This window comes from Cervus elaphus, chromosome 27 (genome assembly GCF_910594005.1).
Source record: "Cervus elaphus chromosome 27, mCerEla1.1, whole genome shotgun sequence".
NCBI classification, from domain to species: Eukaryota; Metazoa; Chordata; class Mammalia; order Artiodactyla; family Cervidae; genus Cervus; species Cervus elaphus.
In genome coordinates this window covers 14,807,561-14,828,081 of record NC_057841.1, presented here as the reverse complement: position 1 = coordinate 14,828,081, position 20,521 = coordinate 14,807,561, and the positions used below count along the sequence as shown (strand labels likewise).

Here is a 20,521-nt window from a genome sequence, read left to right as displayed (position 1 = left end):
CAGCTTCAGTAATAATAACATAAAAGTGGCTAAGGATGTTTTGAAAAAAGAATACTAATCATCTCTTTATTCTATCCATGTGTACTTATAAATATTACCATATCATTTAAAGTAACAAATCATTGGTAACTAAATGAAAAAGCCCCAGGTAAATAACCTAAGGAGGTGACGCAGATATAGGAGCTAATACGGTATGATGGATTAAACCTTGGAATCCAGAACTAACTTGATCTTGTGTATGACTTTAGGCAAATCAGTTTTTCTTTGTCCCAGTTTCCTTCTTAGTATGCTAGGAATAATATCAGTACCTTCCTTTGCTGATAGAGATTTAAATGAGATAACATTTAGAGCAACACTTAGAACAACACCTGGAAATGCAACTGCAATTAAACAAACAAAAAAAGAGGGAGTGAGGTTTAAGGAACAGCTTTGTTTGCATATCCAGAAACATTTGAAATACAAATCTCATCATGAATACTTCCTTGGTTTTGGCCAGTAGCATAACTGAAGACCAGTGGGAGGCAGTGGCTCCTTTTCGAAGCACAGAGGGAAGTGAACTCAGCACCTTGTCTCACCTGCGGGCTGGCCAGACAGGTCAGTCTGTTACTCAGCCTCCATGTGTTGCTCAGCATTCTTTTTCAGGCGAGGATACACACATAGCGTTTGTTAGGATGCCAATCGGGCTTCATTGCACAGCACTCAACATGGAGTTGTTCAGTAGATGATACTAGTGGATAAAATCTTTGATGTTTGCTATTTATTTACAGAGGATGAGTGAACACAAGTGTGAGAAAGACATAAGATTTGCACAGTTAACACATTTTCCCAGCATGTTCTTCAGGACAAATTTCAAGTATTTACTTAAAAAGATAAAGTAACATGACTGTAGAATACTTTACAAAGTGGGAGAAATGTTTGTTCTTAAACACTGTGCTATTTGGACAAATCGTTTTAACAATATATGGTGATGGGTGAGTATGAATAAATATATTATAAGATTCATGAACTTCTAATTTTATTTATATAGTCAATGAAACGTGACATTTTCGAGTGATCAGATAAAATTCTATGTAAATTGAATTTGTCAAGTGCAGGTATGTGTTAAGTTTTAAAGAGAGTTAAACTTAGATAATTAGTTCTGCAAAGGAAGCTTCCAGAATAATGCAGAGATCTTCTGGGATGAGAAAGAAGTTTCTGAAAACTGAGGTGTCAGTATGAGCTGGATAATTGCCTAGAACTTGCCTGAGCCTTAAGAGTAGATAGAAGAGAAAAAGATGATAAAAACGCTCTCATCAGAGAACATATGGCAACATGTCATTATTTTATTTTATTATTTTTTTAAAATGAGAAAGGACAGGGGAATATAGAGAGAAGTCAAGCTGCAGCTTTTCATTTTGTATCTTCAGAGGTGATGAGAACAGTCTGCTTTGTACTTTAAATTCTTAGTATAAAATTAGAACTCTGGGTATCAGAACTTAGATGCTACAAAAGGTATGAAAGCTTTCTCTTGGAGCCCTTAGCCCATTCACTTTGTTTTCCATGTAGTTCCAATATTAACATAACATAGAAATAATTTCACTTCTCCATCTGTTACAAAAGTGAGCAAAATCAACCCTTTCTTTTTTCATAGTTTTTTTTTTTTTTTTCCTAAAACATATAAACCTAGAAAAAGTCACCACCAAGAGCGGTTACTACTTAATTTAGCAGATCTTTTTCCAAGTAAATGTCACAGGAGGGATGTTCAATCAGAACATCTCATACATAATGTATAACTCAAGCAATTAATTTTTACTTTGGTAGTAACAGCACATTACCATGGAAGGGTCAAAGTGGGCAGTGGCAGGAAGTAACAGCAAGCTAATTATTGTCCTAAATTAATTCATATTCTTCTCACCTTTTTTTGTATTATTAACTATAGTCAACATACTGTGCATTACATTCTCAGGACTTATTTTATAAACAGAAGTTTGTAGCTTGCAGCCACCTTCACCCATTTCCACTTCATTTTCTTTTGCCCATAATATTTCTAGAGTAGGATGAATCTATGAGCATTCCTAAAGATTAACTTCATATAATTATAATAATTATTATTTTTAACAATCACACAAGTTAAAATGTCATGTTTCCTATACATTAAGCTCAGTTAATTCTTTATATGTATTATTTCAGTTACTTCCTCCAATAGTGTGATAAAGTATATATCCTTAATGTTACCATTGTACAGATGGAGCTACCAAAAGACAATGTTTTAAGTAACTTGCCAAAGTTTACATAAGGAAGAAACATTTAGCAACTGGAAAACAATGTGAAATGTACTTTATACACCACTCACTCTTTATAATATAAGTGAAGCAATATTACAGAAACACGAGATTTCCATATATCATCTCTACTCCCTTTTTTAGGGCAAAACATTCTAAAGATTTGTACCTCTGTGTCATCGTGAATGTATATGGTCATTTCCATGTCCAGTCTTATGTCTGGCTGAGATAAACCACTTAGCACTGCAAAACCCAAAGAACAGATCACAATTTAAATCTTAAAATGAATAAGCACAAAGAAATAGCATAAAATAAAGTTGTGCAAACTATTTTAATATGCTTGCAAGTGGCCTAAGAAAACTATAAATCATATTTACTTTTTTGTATTCTGCTAATGCTTTACACTAGCAAGGTGAATTTCAAATTATTCAAACTACATGAAATGCCAAATGGATTTGATACTTTAATGTATCCACTTTATCGATTAGTTTGCAATGTGAAAGAAACATCATGAAAACGCTTTATTTTATTCAGTTTTTAAGAGACATTTCCATTGATCTTTGTTATGCCCACCTTGGCCAGGGTGCCTCTGTCTCCCTCCCTCTTCCACTTACTCTCTGCGTCAGGACCTCTGGTTTCTGGGTGGGGATAGAAATGTGAGAGATAAGGGACTGGAACTATCATAACGTCACAGCCGGAGTCCTGAGTGATGACAGGCGTCTGACATCTGTCCCTCCGTTCTGGATTTCATGCGGGGGGATTCGGAGACGTCTTAAGGACCAGAGGTCCCTGCTTCTCCTTAGCCTGTGTCACACAGTCTTTGAATGACTGATTTCAGCTCCCGAAGCTTCTCCCTTCTGTGCAAAATATCTACAGCTGCAGTGACTTAACCTCTGGGAAATCAGGCAGTTTTGCCTTGTCAAAGGGTAGGAACTGCATTTTGCCCAGGTCTTGCCCTCTCTCTGGCCCTGCCCTTTCACACCAGGCAGCTTCCCATCCTCAGAGCTCTCTAGGAAGAGAAGACAAACAAGTACCAACATGTCCCAAGGATCTAACCTGTGATTGGGGCGCTGATCTCCAGTGTAATTGTGAAATTACAATTTCCTGGAGGAGGAGATAGACAATAGTCAGGAGATAGACGATAGATATGTGGATGGAAGGGTGGTTGGATGGGTACACAGGTAAAGAAGATAGACATAATTAGACATGTAAAAAGCCACACATGGGACTGGCCTGGCGGTCCAGTGGTTAGGACTCTGGGCGTCCACTGCAAGGGGGGTGGGTTCAATGCTGGTCAGGTTGCTAAGAGCCCACCTGCTGCTCAATGTGACCAAAAAAAAAAAGGAAAAAAAGCAGCATAATCCTTTCCTACATTTCTCTCACTAGTGTGCCTCCCACCTTTTAATGTCTTTGCTATCTAATGCTTATTTATATCATAAAAAAGAACAAGAAGCTACCTTGAAGGTTTTGTGCAGCCCTGCGAACTTAACAATGCATTTGTTCCCAGATTGTTTTCTAACATGTGAAGCAGAATTCCCATGCATCACAAATGTTTTCCTGCACATCACATTTCATGGGAACTTATTCATATGAGAATTTCTACAGCAATCATCAAAGGATGTGTTTTGACCAAGCAGGGTAACACCATTACCCCTCCCCACAGCAGGAAGTGATATAATTAAGTACAAAAAAGGTAAAACATCAAGCTTTTATAATTTACAGAAAGATTTTGAAAAATATTATTGTATCCCAGAACTACCCAGTGCCAACCTCGTTTGACAAATATCTTAATTCCTTATTAATATTCAACAAAGTTAAGGTTGCTTCTATATTACTTGACCAAGAAAAATAGATTGGAATTCATTACTGCATTCATTCAAGAAATAATTATTGGTCACATACTGTGTGCCAGAAGCTATTTCAGACAAGAACAAGTGAAAAAGTCAGACAATTCCTTGCCCAGTTAGGGTTTACATTGTAACAAAAGGATAAAGACAATAGCAAGTACCATATATACAAAGAAATACATGTGACTGAGAGATCTGATGCAAAGAAAGCAAAGCATGGGACCCACATTTGGGGGAGAGTGGCCCAGTAGGTCTTTCTGAAGAAGTCAGAATTGATCATGGACTTGAAAGAAGTGAGGGAATGAAAAATAGAAACCTTTGGAGAAAGGTTGTTTCAGGCCTTGAGCATGACATCGGAAGAGTGGCGCGCACTCAGAAATAAGCAAGGCACAGGATAATACAGGACCTCGTGTGTCAGGTCAGAAAGCCGACTTACGTTTCAAATGTGCTGTGAAGCCCTTGGGATCGCTCAGAGTTTGAAAAGAAAGGGATCTGTGCATTCCAGCAGAGCCGTGGTGGCTTTTGTGATGATGGGCTGTCGTTCATTGAGCTCTTGCATTTTGTCTGGTACTGTAAACTCTCTGTTTTACTTATTCTTCACAACAATCGTGTGAAAAAGGTAGATTGGACCTCGTTTTAGCGATCACAACCTCGGACGTGGAAAGATTATTCAGTTCAACAACGTTCACACAGTTACCTAAATAAAAGTGAAATAATGCAAACTCAGATCTGACAGGCTCAAGCCATGGCCTTAGTGAACAAAAATGGCTAATATTTTCTGATCCCTATAAAGGCTTTTAACATCTTCCTGTATCAACTACTAGAAATTTAAGACTTAGGCATCAACCTGTAAGTTAATGAAGAGTGACATTTAAATGAGTGTGTCTTAGTTGCTTAGTCATGTCTGACTCTTTGCAACCCCATAGACTGTAGCCAACAAGGCCCCTCCATCCATGGGATTCTCCAGGCAAGAACACTGTAGTGCAGGTAATAATGTGAAGCTGTGCTATTTCATTAAGTATCCGCACTGATTTACCTTTATTCAAATTTACAAAAATGAGATCTTAAAGCCATATCTTTCGCTTAGGATACAGCTATATTCTTGCAACACCTGTGTGACTAGAAAAAACTTAAAATAGTTATTGAAATATTACCGAGTATACTATCTAGAAAATTGCAATTTCTCTACTAGAATCTGATAGTATTATTTATATATAATTTTGAAAGAATGCTTTTTAGACTAACACATAGGTATCCATCCCTGAATCTCTTTTCCTATGTATGCTATGATTGACAATCCTATCATTAATTAAACCAGAATTTATGTTAACACATCTGCTTAATGCCACTGGACTCAAACATTAAACCTTATTGATGCAGATATTGCATCAATGTGCATTTTTATAAGGTGTTCATCCAAGTTGATAAGCTGTTTATAAAGCTTCCATCCATGACAGAACTGACTGTGAGCCCCGAAGTCTCTTTTTTTTTTTTCTAATCTATTTTCCATGGATTGCTTCACCTGCTATTTATCATACTTTCAATTTCTTTAACCAAGATTATATACACTATTTTCTAAACAGGGAGCAGCCATTCATGGAATGATTCATGAAAATTTCCCTAACTATACTTTTTCAATTTTTATGTCAATATGATAGGAATATAAATGTTCTCTCAACCCATACATTTATTTTTTACTTGCAAGTTTTTGCTCTTTTAGAAGCTTCTTTTGTTTACTGTTCTTACTTTTCCCTAAGTAAATAATGATATGCATGTACAAGGATTTACTACAGTCTATGTCCTTTCCAACGACTTTTAATAGCTTCCAAAATTGTGGTATTTCAAGTGTGTTTTTCTTAGGCTTTTGTAAAATTATTTCTGCGTTGCTGACACAAAATGATATCAATGATACCTGATTGATATTGATGAAAAAATTATCTTCTATTACATGGTATGGATGCTTATGTCTCAAAATACAGAGCGAGAGATTGTAGGTATTCAACTGTTCCAACTTAAGCTCAAAATTATTTGAAATATTTGATTTGAACATTTATGATCAACTTGGTTCAGTTCAGTTTCACACCCTATTAATAAAAAATGAACGCATAAAGCAATTTTGAGGACACAGTATTCACTACTTTCTGTTCAACCTACGAATTTCGAATTTCACTTTGATTTGGATAGAATAATAAGAATCATTCTTACAAGGCTGATTAAAATCAAAGTGTTTTATTATCTGACTATCTAATGTTACCTTCAAGCTTTATGTCCAGCAGCTTAGCATATTTCCTTCATAACATTACAATAAAAGTAACTATTGCACCTAATTTTATACTGCATAATAAAAAAATGACATGGAAGAATCAGTTACAGTCTAAGCATCAATAAAAAAGGAAATGCTGAGAATTTTATCATGTTTTATTTTATGCACAGTAAGAGCAGTGCAGTTGATCATAATATTTAGGATGAATACTAATTCCAGTTTGAACCCAGTACTCCTTTCACTTACTTCTATCATTTTGGTAGCAATAAAATTAAAAAATTTCACACTTTCAATTATTTTTAAAAAGTTTCAATTTAATCTTGAGGAAATATTGATATGTACTTTGTGATTGCATTGTGATATGATAAAGAAGTACTTTGAAAACATAAGAAAATAACTTATGAAAATCTCCAAAACATAGTCTATGCCCTTTTTTTTATAAAGCTGTAATATCAAAGAGAATATAAATTTACACTATATCTTTGACTCATAAACAAATACCAAGCATCTGTCTAAATTTGAAATCAGTTTTAAAATGTGTTGAAGACAATTTTAAAATATCAAACTGAAATGAATCACAGACTTTCAGTCATAAGCTTGCATATTCATAGAAAAGAGTTTTTGAAAGTTGTATATAACCACCCAGATTCTCCTAGATGTTTTTCTCTTTAGAGTATCAGGAAGTTAACACACAGAAACACTTTACTGTTACTTTGCAAGATTTACAAAGTGACTAAATGAAATAAAATTAAGACTATCTAGTTCATTGTCCTTTTCATATTAAACAGTCAAAAATTTTGAGAATTTGTATTTGGCATTAAAAAAAAAAAAAAAAATCCGAAAGAGTATTTCAGGGGCCTGCTAGCGGGAATCTGCAATGTTAGCTTCACTTCCCTTATCTGCAGTCAGGGACTATATGGGATATTTACTCCAAGAAAATCAGAGAAGAGTGTAAATTGCGTCTCTTTCTTTTCCCAGGGAACTGAAGTAAACAACTTTTCACCAAGCGACTACCAGTTTGCCCAAACATACATTAGCATTAAAAAAAAAAAAAAAGTCTTAATGAAAAAAGCCCTAATTCTTTGACTGCACAGCGGAACCAAACATGCACGCTAATCTTTTAAAGCGAGGTCCCAGTTGGTTAAGATAATCATAATTTTCATCGTGATCAGAGACTGTGGAGTCTAGGGAGCTCAGGGATCCAGCCAAGGACCCTGTTCCCTCAAAAGCATAGGTTTGGAGGGAGTCGAAAGGCGGGGCACAGGGGTCGGTGTCAGCCTCTTCCAGCTTTTCTAGAATGAACTGCCTGAACACCGCGCTGTCCGGGCCGGCCTGCAGAGACTGCCGGTAGAGGCTGCGCATCTCCGCCCTGGCGGCTCTGCGGGGCTTGCGGCCCCGCATCACCGCGCTGCCCCGCAGCTGCGCGATGTCAAAGGCCTCCGTGTCCGCCTCTCCGCCACCTTCATCATCGTATCTGAATATATTCTCTCTGAAGTCTTCACTTTTCTCGGGAAACAGAGTCTGTTTCCTCCGTTGTTTCAGACCGAGGTTCAGGAAAATAAACCCTGTCAAACAAAGCGTATCAGAACATTGACACAAATACAATATTATACATTATAAATGTTTAGGCTTCATATTACACTTATTATAAATATAATGCATGTTTATATTTGTATTACTATATTATAAATAAACATATAATGCCTAATAATGTTATACTATATATTCATTCTATTTATACTGAAACACATTATCAAATATTGTTGCATTTATAATATTAATGCATACTATAATTAAATATATAGTTATCTATTTACATTATAAACTATTGTTAAATAGTATGTTATTTATAATAAGCTATAAATTCTTGCTTTTGTTACAAGCTCAAGACATAAGCTTCAGTTTTCTGATCATAAAGCAAAGATATATTTGTCATTGTAAATTTATCAAAGGAACTTGCAGAAAGATAAGGAAGTAGAGCAGACTTAACTGGCTGATGATTTAGAGTGGAAAAACATCAGAAAAATATAGTGAACTTTATATGATGATCAATTTATGACAACAGTTTATTTTTTTTTTCTTTATTGAAAATAGAACAAAGATGAGAAGATTTTCCAATCTACGTGCCTCTGTCAATCTCAGGAACCAGTGATCCGTGTTAGAGGAAGTGAAGCACCCTGAGCCGGTTTGATTTTTACCACTGAGACACATTCTGTGGCATAATTTCTTCCTAAGTTAGTATTTATTGACTACAAAGTCTGTACCAGTCATTTTTCTAAAAGCTCTACATATATTCATTGATTTGCTGTGATACCCATATTTTATTATAGTGCTCTAGTAAAGATGGTGAAAACGAAGTGCAGAGAGATTAAATCACAAGCCCAGGAAACAAAAAGCTGGTATTCAAAACCAGAAAGCTGGTTCACAATCTGTGCTTTACTATATGACACTAATTTCAGAAATTCCAAACTTATCAGGTTTTTGAGTCATAACACTGGCATGTTCACATCAAATTGTATCAATATGAAATAGTTTTAACATTGTGTAGAAATAGAACAGTTTCAGAATGCTTTTAAAAAATTTTTGGAGACAAGTATGTGTATGTGTGTTTCATGCGCAGTCAACCCTTACACAATCTCAGATCTTATGTATCTGTTCAGAATTTCATCTACAGAAACTGAAACAAACAGGAAGTAATGCTGCTAATATTATCAAAAGAGAAATACATTAGGCAATATTTTAGGTAAATCTCACATTTTAAATAAATTGAAATAGTGTTCCTGAAATAAGTTCACTGTGCCTGAATCCAGGTACAGTAATTCAATACAGCTGAGATATATGGTTGAAATAGAAAGGGATCTAATAAATAATTTTGCAATCTATGAGTGGAAGAGCACATTCATGAAACTTTCACAGGAAACTGCTGACTCTTGTTGAACCTGACATTCCACTGTTTCAATATGACTCATGCCCTGGACTGTGAGGTTGCCCTTGGTTCACTTGCAGGGTCTTGGGACTAGGTTTAGGTCTGTACCAGTGAGCAATTTTGTACTTGCAACCTGCAAACATTATACTGTTTCTACTGCTTCTTGCCTCTGCTATCTAGTTATATAGCTGTAAATTCAGTTTTATGATAAAAGATCATCAAAAATAATTTCAAAAACTGAAGCTAGGTAGAGAAGAAGGGTAACATTGTTAAAAGAGAAATGCATGCTTTTTAAAGCTTTGAGAAAGATGAGAAGAGTGAAGGTAAAGCAAATCCTGACGCATTTTGTATGTCAGTTTGAGTAGTGAGTTTGGGATTTCATAACCCACGGCTCATATGGCTGCTGTCAACATTCAATACAGTTGTGTTGGCTTTGATATGAAGTTATGAGGGAAGCAACAGAAGGGTTTAGACTATATAGACTGGTATGTTAAGAAAGGGTAAAAGTTATGCTTGATGCATAATGTGTAGTTTTGAAAGCCTAGCTAGAACATCTGGAACCTCATTTGCCTCATCTGTAAAATGAGCAGAACTCATTTCCTTGTGGAAACAGCAGCAACAACAAAAACAAACAGATGAAAACAAATGGAGCTCTTTTACTGAGATTTCTTTTGTGTTTAACACTTTAAGTAAGACTCTCTCTTTTACATTTTTAGAATGAAAGCTATGTTTATTTTTAACTACAAAGCTAGCTTAAACATAATTATCCATCACAAACAAGTGATTTTTTTTTTTTCTAAAGCAGAAAACTTTCTGTTTTCTTTCCTCGTGACATATGCTGGAAAGTTGGAAACCCTGGGAGAGATGTGACTGACAGAATTATGTATGTCCTGATCAGTTGGGATTTCTTTTGTTTTTGTTTTTTTTTTTTGAGTAGAGTTGATTTACAATATTGTGTTAGTTTTCAGCGTACAGCAAAGCGAATCAGTTATGCGTGTACACATATTGACTCTTTCTTAGACTTTTTCCTGTATAGGCCAGTGCAGAGTATTGATGAGTGCCCTGGGCTCTAGAGTAGATCCTTGTTACTTCTCATTTACATTTTTTTCATCCTAACATTTACTCCCCCAATGCTCCTAGGCTTCAGTGTGCTGTCCTAAAGGATTGGATGGAGGTGTGTTATGGTTATGGAACCTCAGCACTTCATTTACTAGCTACCTGACCCTTTGTAAATCAGGTCACTCTTTGACTTTCACTTTCTTCATCTGTCCAATACAGGCGATAACAGTTGCTACATCTTGAGGTTATCTTGAGGAGTACACTGCACAATTTCTGCAAATCACTTAAGACAGTCTCCTGGAGTATAATAAGCACTCAACCGAAGTTTGCCTTTATTATTACTAATTTTTATATTACTATATGTTGCAGTGTGTGTGTCAAAACCACTCCTAAAAGGATGTGCACGTGTGTACTCACATACTCATCAAATTCAAGGATCATTGATTTTGAACTTGGAGTGCATATTCACTCTATTTTTCATTTACTCCACTTGATTTAAGAATTGTTAACACATTCAGAAGGTCAATTCAGATCAATTGATCAATAAAAGATCAATTCAGAAGGACAATTGAACACATACACAAACATACACACACACACAAGTCAACATTATATCATTATAATGGAATTAACTCTTTTCTATATGTATCATGCTGTCAATAAATGAATATATGCTCAGTTCACATGACTTACCAAATATTATCATAATGCATATCAGAATAGCAGTTATGACTTCTGCCCTGAATCCCATGGAAAGCATAAAATCCTTATGACTGCAGGTGTGTGTGCCATCAGCATCACCACAGTCACACACGTGTATGGTAAGGGTGTTTGTACTTGTAAGTGATGGGATTCCATTGTCAGCAATTAGGATGGATACGTAGAAAACAGGCTCTTCTTGAAGGCTAAAACCAGTTCTATTGGTCAAAATCACCGCTGTGTTATCTAAAACAAAAATCCAAGGGCATAATTTTTTTTCAATAATGCAAAAGAAATTCATAGCCACTAAGTGTAGAAGAGGCAGAAATGTAGAGATTAAATAAGCTCAAATAAGAAAGAGTACATTTCTGATGAAAAAGAAAATTAAAAGATCAATTAAAAAAGTCATTTCTGATTTTGACATTGCCTAAATCCCAATTACAAAATTAGATGAATTATATGAATCAGTTCTAAAATGTTTTGTTTTTTTCATTTTTTTGTAAAGATAGGAAACATACATATGGAACACAGAAAAGAAATAACTTTTTATTTAGCCATTGACAGTATACGGGGGTACTAGCATTAAATGTATAAAGACACATCAGTTTCATTTGAATTAAATACTCATGACTCATTTTTCTAACAGAAACTCATTACTTTCACAAATAATATAAATACATGAGATTTTCAAAGTCATCTCTGTCACAGTAAGTGATCTCAAATGATGTATTTATTAATAAGACAAAAGAATTAATTTTACTTGGAGTTAAAGTTTCTTTTAGAACATTTCATTTCACCTTGACATTATTAACCTATTTTCTACTTATATTTCAGAGAATCATTAAACCTTAATAGTACTGATTAATTCACCCGGCTAGAACACTCAAATAGTTAACAAAAATAAATTATACATACAAAATTAAATTAATATTTAATTTTTTTTCCTTGAATCCCCAAATATGATAAATGGTCTTCTCCAAAGCAGTTTATTGTGTATCAGTTTATGATACACAATATGTTTCCCCCAAGACACTTTGTTTTTTGTGTATTGGCATTCCTTGAAAGATATTCTGTAGCAATCAAACAAATTCTAGAAGATACAAACAAATAAGAGGAGATAGATAAATGGAAGTCTTTGAAATAGATAAATGAAAATAAATGGAAGTCTTTTGAAATGTATGCCTACTTATCACTTTTCCCAAATCTCCTTTTAAAAACAAATTCTCCATCATGCTCTTGAAGTCTAAAAACCATCTGTGATTTTATTCAGCAGACAGATCAAACAGGTGAGAAAGTTTATACTTTTTGGAATGTATTTTCTTAAATTACTTATAACCACAAATACTAAACCAATATTAAATTTTTCTCTTTATGTGTCAATATATTTATTTTGTCCCACTAATTTATTTTATATTAATATAAACAAATCTAAGCAAATACAAACAAATTCTTATTTTGCTGTTCATTGTTTTTCACTAGGGAATTTGACAAAGGCAAAGGGGAAAGAATGTGTCTGCATTTATCCTTCCGTAAAAGATCTCCCCTTGATGGGAGCTTAAACTCAGGTATAAGGAAGAACAGCTGCACGTGTTTGGTTATAGATGCCTGAATAATTAATCTTACAGTACTGCATATCTTTGTGATATGAAGCAAATTTAGAATAGAAATGTATATGAAGACAAAAAATACTTTATTGAAGCAAAAAAGAACAATGTAGCTTTGTACAAAGTTAATCTACTTCTATATGGAAGGAAAAGGAACTCTGTCTCTCCATACAAAATCCTTTAGAACATTTTGTTCTTAGGCTGATACAACCATTTTGTTTTGAAGGGAAAAGAACAGCCTTTTCATATATTTATAGCTTCTAATTAATGATTCCAAATATCTTTGAATCAATCAAGTGACTATGAAAAGTGAAAGTGTTGGTTGCTCAGTTGTGCCTGATTCTTTGGGACCCCAAGGACTGTAGTCCTCCAGGCTCCTCTGCCCATGGAATTCTCAGACAAGAATATTACAGTGAGTTGCCATTCCCTTTTTCAGGGGATCTTCCCAACCCAATATTGAACTCCAGTCACCCTCATTGCAGACAGATTCTTTACTGTCTTAGCCACCAGGGAAGTATATGTCATTTTCTTCTCCAGATATGAAGACATGAGAGGAACTGCAATTAGATTTTCAAGGTCATTCAGACTTTACAAGGGCTTATAGCCAATAATTACTTGAAAAAGTGCTTCCAGTTTAAAGAAATCCAGTGGGAAATGAGGCTAGTATTCCCAGAACATTACTTTGGGTTTTGTTTCCCATTTCCATTCCCACTCCTTGAATAATTTCTCAACACTATCATATTGCAGGAACAGTATAAAAAGTAATGCTATGAATTTTCTTAAAATTAAACAAGATCTCGAAGAATGAATAGAAAGCTATTATAAGTGAATGGCATTACCTTGGTTATCTATGACTGTAAAACTCGAGTTATTTTCTTCCACAGATAGATTGAAATAAAAATGGTGATGTTCTATGGATTCATCTCTATCCACTGCACTGATGGTCTGAATCACCTAGGAAAAAAAAATAGGGATAAGTTTTGATCATTCTCTTTATAATATTCTGATTATTATTTAAAATTATTATTAGCTATTATTAAAATTACTTTACCAAAATCTTTATGGATATTCCAAAGGATATCTCAAAATTGGTGGAAAATATGAAAATATTTTCTGAGGTTAAAAACATGTTTACTTGCTCCTTTCAAAAGAATGTCTTGATATTACATAAAAAGTAAATTCTTGTTAATGGATGAGATGATTTCCATAAGCTAAGTTTGTCAGAAAACATCCTCCAATCCTTCCTGCCTGGATTTCTCCTTTTTGTCCTTTTCTCCTTCTCTCTTTTTTATCTGAATACTAACCATTATGATTTGCTGAAGTTAAATAGTTCCTGCATATATTGGAGACATAACTGTAATAAACTTTATTGTCTTACTTGAGTATTTGTTAAAGTAGTGAGTTTATAAGTTGATTTTAGGAATAGTGTATTTAAAGCTTAGGGGCGATGTACATGATTTCCTTTCACCCACAAGACTATAGCAAAAGTGTTCCATGTCAAGTAAATTCCTCTCTCTATCTCAGATCATAAAAAAGTGAGATAGTGCAACTATGAACAAATCAGCTCACAATTAGTCCTTTGCCTTCAAGACATGAAAGTGTCAGTCAAGTAGTTAATTATTGTCAAAAAAGAGATGTGCTGTCAAGATCAAATAGTGAGACTGTGATTAATTCTGGAAATTAAAGTAAATTGACTATAGAAGTTATTGTTTTGAATTTTCTAGAATTAAATTGCTTTTAACAATGTGTCAAACAAAAATATCCTTAGTTGCAGGATGACGGATATGATTTATAATCTTATATTTCAAAGGATATCTCTCCACATGCATGAAGAATCTTGTGAAACTAATGCAGTTTGTACATTATTTCTCTACATTGATTTATCTTTTCCCTTACAACACATTTCTAATTAAATCACAATCATGGAGTGTTAATGAAATAATCTAATAAAAGAAAACATTTTTATTCAATCCATGACAACAATAATAAATGTGCATTGTATCAGAATAATGCTTTTACTTTGAGTTATGACAAGATTTTGTATAGCCAGGATGAAGGATATGGGCTTGGAAGTCTAATATTCTGAATTCTGTCTTTCCCACTTAATGTTCTAAGTTTAAAAATTGGAGAAACATTTATTTATTTATTGGCCACACTGCACGGCAAGTGGGATCTTGGTTCCCGGGATGGTGGGGCTAACAGTAAAGAATCCACCTGCCATTGCAGAAGATGTAAGAAATACGGGTTTGATCCCTGAGTTGGGAAGATCCCCTGGAGGAGGGCATGGCAACCCACTCCAGTATTCTTGCCTGGAGAATCCCACGGACAGAGGAGCCTGGCAGGCTATAGTCCATAGGATTGAAAAGAGTCGGACATGACTGAGGCAACTTAACATGCATGTAAACCATGAATCAAATCCATGCCCTCTGCAATGGAAGCCCAAATTCTTAACCACTGGAGCACCAACTGGTTCACTTTGCTGTGTATTTGAAACTAACACAACACTGTAAATCAACTATATTCCAATATATATATTTTTAATAAGGAGATATCAATTTTTTAAATTCATTTTTAGGATTTTTATCTACTTTTAGGATAGATACACATTTAGCACTCAAAAAAGGTGACTGAACATCTGTTCTAAAGGTCAAAGTGCTAATCAAATAATAGAGCTACAAGAAAATTGAGTCTGTAGTCTGTTTTCTTTCTTAGTTTAGAATGTTTTTCGGAAAAAAATATTGAGAAGCTCATGGTATCCTAACATTTTGATGATAGACAGAGGCAGAACTACTGTTTCAAAAAATTTTTCACAAAATTTTATTAGATGTATTTAAATTACATTAAATGTAATGTTTTGTAAATGTAATGTAACTTGTATAAATATACATTTATTCTGTTAAAAATGATATATTCTTAGATTTTATCTCAATATATATTTTCTCATTTTCCTTTGATAAATTATTTTGTAAACATTCTTTATAAAAGTTCATATAAAATGATCACATACAAATTTAAAATTATGAAAGTATGTAACGAATATCCCAAATGTATCCATTTAACAAACGTTTCACTGGCATTTGGAACATGCCAAGTCATCTCAGGTCTGGGTGTCCCATGGTGGCTGGGGCCAAGAGTGTCTCCGTCACCACTGTTTACATTCCAGCAGAACAGAGGTAGACATTTTCTCTAATTATTTGGACTTACAGCATTAAATATAAGAGAAAGAACTGGCATAAAGATCTAGAAGTCATTTGCATATGAACGGTAATTGACACATTTTATGTATAACAGAAAGAGTGAAAAAAATAAAAAGTTTGGGACAGGAGAGAGAAAGGAAGATGAAGAGAAAACTGGGATCGCACTGTGGGATCATAGAAACTTAGGCAGGAGAAAATTTTTACATGGAGAGAATGTAAATGTCTTTACTTTAGACAGTGTATTGGTATGAAGGAATCTAAAAATTACTGCTATTCTACTTCTGGAAAAGATATTTGGTATCAGTCAAGATAATGGGAATCATTAATTTGAAAAATGATGACTATTTACACCAAACAGAAAAGGCAAATTGCCCCAATGTCAGCTCATTTATTATATCCATACTTTGCAAACCCCTGAAAAGTTTTACTCTTCCTCTCCTCCCCATCCTGGCCATTTGCACATAAGGAACAGAAATAAAACTTCTGCTTAGCCACATAGGTCATTAGGGGAATGTCTGATTTCCTTCAGAATAGAATGCACTGTTCTGGCATTTTGGTTTCCTACAGTGATTGTATTATCTACCCAAAGCAGATAGATACAGGAGACCTTTTAACACACCATTTTGTCCAGCTGTCTGAGGCTGTGGGAAATGAGACAAGAGTGATTTTCCTAGTATGAGAAAAAACATAAAATATTTCCCTGTATTTTTATTACATGTGAAAATCATCATATTCTGTCAAACAAACACTAAAATTAATTTTACCTTTCTCTTCTACATTTTAAAAACTTTGTGGCAAAAGCACTTAACATGAGATCCACCCTCTTAAACACATTTTTAACCATAGGGACAATGTCACAGGCTTATTCACCCAGCTAAATGGAAACATTATGCCTGTTGAAGAGCAACCTCCTCTTCTTTTTTTTTTTTTTTAATGCTTTCAGAAAAATTAAAATTCTATCATATTTATTTGTCAGCACTTTATTCACTTTACTAGACAATCTTATGTTCTCAAACATATTTTCTTCTTTTTGGAAGTCTGCTTTGTATGAATTATACGTATTATTGTGTGGACCTACGCTTCGGAACACTATGAACTGACAGGGCAGGAAGCAGAGATTTAATTCTCATTATTATTTTAAAATATACTACCAAAAAAAATAAAATAAAATACTACCAAATGTGTTTCAGTATTAAGGGAGATTTTGACTATTAGACTGAGTACCAGTTATATCATTTCATTCTTACTTTCAAATATTTTCTGCCACTCTGTAGTTTGTCTTTTTTATTCTTTTAACAGAGATTTTCACAGGCTTAATTTTGATTACATCAAATTAATACACGTTTTCTCTTATGGATTGGTATTTTGGTGCTATATTTAAGAACTCTTTGTCCAGCCATAAGATAATTATTTCTCCTCTGTTTGTCTCTAGTTTTAGGCTTATATTTAAATCTGTGATACATCATAAAATAATCTTTGTATAAACTGTGAGGCTTAGATGGAGTTTTCCATTTCTTTCCTATTCATTTATTACAGCAAAATTTGTTGAAAAGACTGGAGAATTTTAATATATTTATGTATCATCTTCCGAACACTGTTTACATCATTCATATTTTCAAATTATTAGAACACACAAATATCATATTACAAAATAGGGATTTAATTTTTACAATTTACCTAATTTTTCTTTCTTTTTCTTGATATGCATACTCAAAGGTATCATTTCATTGTCTTTCAAAAAAATTTTTGAAATAAAATAATCTGATTAATTAAAATGTATTAACTTACTTTAAGAAAGAAAAATAAATTTATTGAATTATTGCTTCTGAGATATTTTATAAAAACAACATAATACATTTCAAACCAACCAGAATAAATCAAGAATGTATGTAAGAAAACCTCCAATAAAAACAAAACCAATACCAGTAATACATTTATATTGGTTTTTGTAACTTTCAATTTTTGCTTTATAGTTTTGTAAGTACTTGATTCTTTTTTTTTTTTTTTTTTGATGCTTCCAAATTGTGGTGTTAGAGAAGACTCTTGAGAGTTCTTTGGACAGTCAGCAGATCAAACTAGTCAATCCTAAAGGAAATCAACCCTGAATTTTCATTGGAAGAACTGATGCTGAAACTGAGTCTCCAATATTTTGGCCACCTAATGTGAAGAACTGATTCATTGGAAAAGAACCTAAGGCTAGGAAAGATTGAGGGCAAGAGGAGAAGGGGGAAACAGGATGAAATGGTTGCATGGCATCACTGACTCAGTGGACATGAGTTTGAGCAAACTCAGGGAGATAGTGAAGGACAGGGAAGCCTGGCGTGCTGCAGTTCATGGAGTTGCAGAGAGTCTGACACGACTTAAAGACTAAACAACAGCAATATTTATTCAGTATTTTAAAAAGTAGTTTGTTTTTTTTAAATGTTTTATGACATTTAATAGGATGCCTAAAAAAATGTAAAGTTATTGTGTATTGGAACTGAGATACTTAAAGGAGAATCTAACTTAAACTCTACATTTTACAAATGTAAAAAGGTAAGCCCCATATGAGAAAATGTGTGAAAAAACTGTGAAGTAATGATAATGTATTTCAAAATGAGTATGCTTTCCTAAGTCTTTATATATTTAATAATTCATTTCAAATTGAATTTCATCTGTTGATGTCTGAGGTATTTTATATACCATTTTGTCTTTATTTGCATGATGGATGAAATAATAAAAACTAATTAAAATTATATACTCTACAGAATCACAAAAAATAATTTCTATATTGACAAAGTACAAATGATTTACTATTAAATTCTAAGGGTTAGCAGATTTTTCAAATGTGAGGAATTTGGTAGTAGAAAATTTGAAGTTTACATATTTTTTGAAAGAAAGAAATTTAAATTATATGTAACTTACAACATTAAAGCCTATAATTAATATAGCCAAATAAAGGTTATTTTTATTAATATAATTTCAAAGATGGAAGAATACATAGAATATGCTATTCTCTATAACACAAAGTACTGTTTAGATATAGGCAATTTATGACAGATTCTTACCTGACCAGAGACTGCATTTTCACAAACGTAAGTCTCATAGTATTCAGAAAATTCAGGAGCATGATCATTGATATTGAGAACTTGTACATAGACAGGGACTGAAGAAATCTGTGCTATATTGTCTGCAAATTGAGTAAACAGAATGAAAATAAAGAATAATGCTGCTGTTAGGGGTAACATGGTCATGAAAATTGCATTAGAGGCTATGTGGTATATTTTTATTTCACATGAATAAAAGCTGAGGACAGGATCATTATATATTTCATTTATAGCACTATGGCCTACAAAAAATGTTCTCAGAACATTCAGCTCAATCAGTGTTTATCGAGTGCCTTGTACCTGCCATGGACTGCAGGAAGCTGATGAGGAAAAGCAGTCAAAGTAAAGAAGATAGTCAGGTATGTGAACATTTTTTTTTTTAAATCCAGGAACAGTCAAACATATTTGTATTCTCCCTGGCCTCTACTAACTAAATACCAGTAGCATTGTCCACTCTAGTTGTGATGATCTAAACTGTCTTCAGACGCAGCCTGAGGGTACTAGGAGGCAAAACTAGAAGGTCACAGCTATGACCTGTTGAAAGAAAATGCTAGTCACTCAGTCGTGTCTGACTTTTTGTGACCCTGTGAACTGTAGCCTGCCAGGGTCCTCGGTCCATAGGATTCTCCAGGCAAGAGAAGTGGGTTGCCCATGCCCTTCTCCAGGGGATCTTCCTGACCTAGGGATGGAACGTGGGTCTCCTGCATTGCAGGCAGATTTTTTATCAACTGAGCCATCAGGGAATGGTATTGCATATTATTATTTTAAATCTTTCTTTCTTCATTTAAAAAGCCACTTGAAGATACATACATTGAAGAGTGGGGAGAAGGAGTTTCCTTTGTCTCAGTGTCTTTATAATCTTGCATGCTCTTTTTTTTTTAATCAAAAAAACATTATATTTGCAATTGTAATGTGTAAAGGCAAAGAACAATTAAAAAAAGAGAGAATTAGTTCTGCTGAAAATTAGGGAAAAGTCTTTCCTTCCTTCAACTTCTTAGAGTATTTACTTTAGAAAAGCTTGTAAATTATTTTTCTATCTCTTTGAAATGTATGTTAACTTTTTAAAACTGAGATAAATCTCTTGCCAACTTTACAACCCAAGCTTGTCTTTTTTCAGGGCTGGGAGCCAATTCTTTGGCATGTAATTAATCATCAAGGAAGATATTAATAGCATATTTTCTCCCATTTTCTGTGGGAGGGTAAGCACCTAGCTTCAGCGAAGACCTTGACCAAGATACAAAACTATTTCTTGTCACAAATGTATAAAACGTTTAGTTTCCATATGGATAAAGCCAGTTAGCAAACACAAACGGTCACTCCAACTACTTAGTGGACTTAGGATGAACTGTGTGAGACATGGTGGTGTTAAGTGCTCCTGCTTTAACACCTTAATTGTCTATCTAGGCTTCCTGGTGGCTCAGTGGTGAAGAATCCGCCCTGGGTCTGGAAGATCACTTGGAGAAGGGAATGGCTACCCACTCCATTATTTTGAGACATGCCTGCAGTGGATCCTATTTGGTTGGCTATGTAAAAGGCTGAGGTTTCTTTCCGACTCAGCAATTTCTTTCCAACTATGATA

The 20,521-nt window shown here is 34.1% G+C and overlaps 1 protein-coding gene across 1 annotated transcript in view; it reads right to left on the bottom strand.

The window, feature by feature from the left end:
* Positions 1 to 6,511: 6,511 nt before the first annotated feature.
* Positions 6,512 to 20,521, bottom strand: part of CDH19 (cadherin 19) — a 71,309-nt gene continuing 57,299 nt past the window's right edge. The window contains exons 9-12 of the mRNA XM_043889528.1: positions 18,904 to 19,025; positions 13,499 to 13,613; positions 11,050 to 11,301; positions 6,512 to 7,936 (exon numbers count right to left, since the gene is read on the bottom strand). Of these exons, the coding sequence (XP_043745463.1) occupies positions 7,446 to 7,936; positions 11,050 to 11,301; positions 13,499 to 13,613; positions 18,904 to 19,025 (980 nt within the window). The 3' untranslated portion in view covers positions 6,512 to 7,445. The remainder of the gene's footprint in view (positions 7,937 to 11,049; positions 11,302 to 13,498; positions 13,614 to 18,903; positions 19,026 to 20,521) is intronic.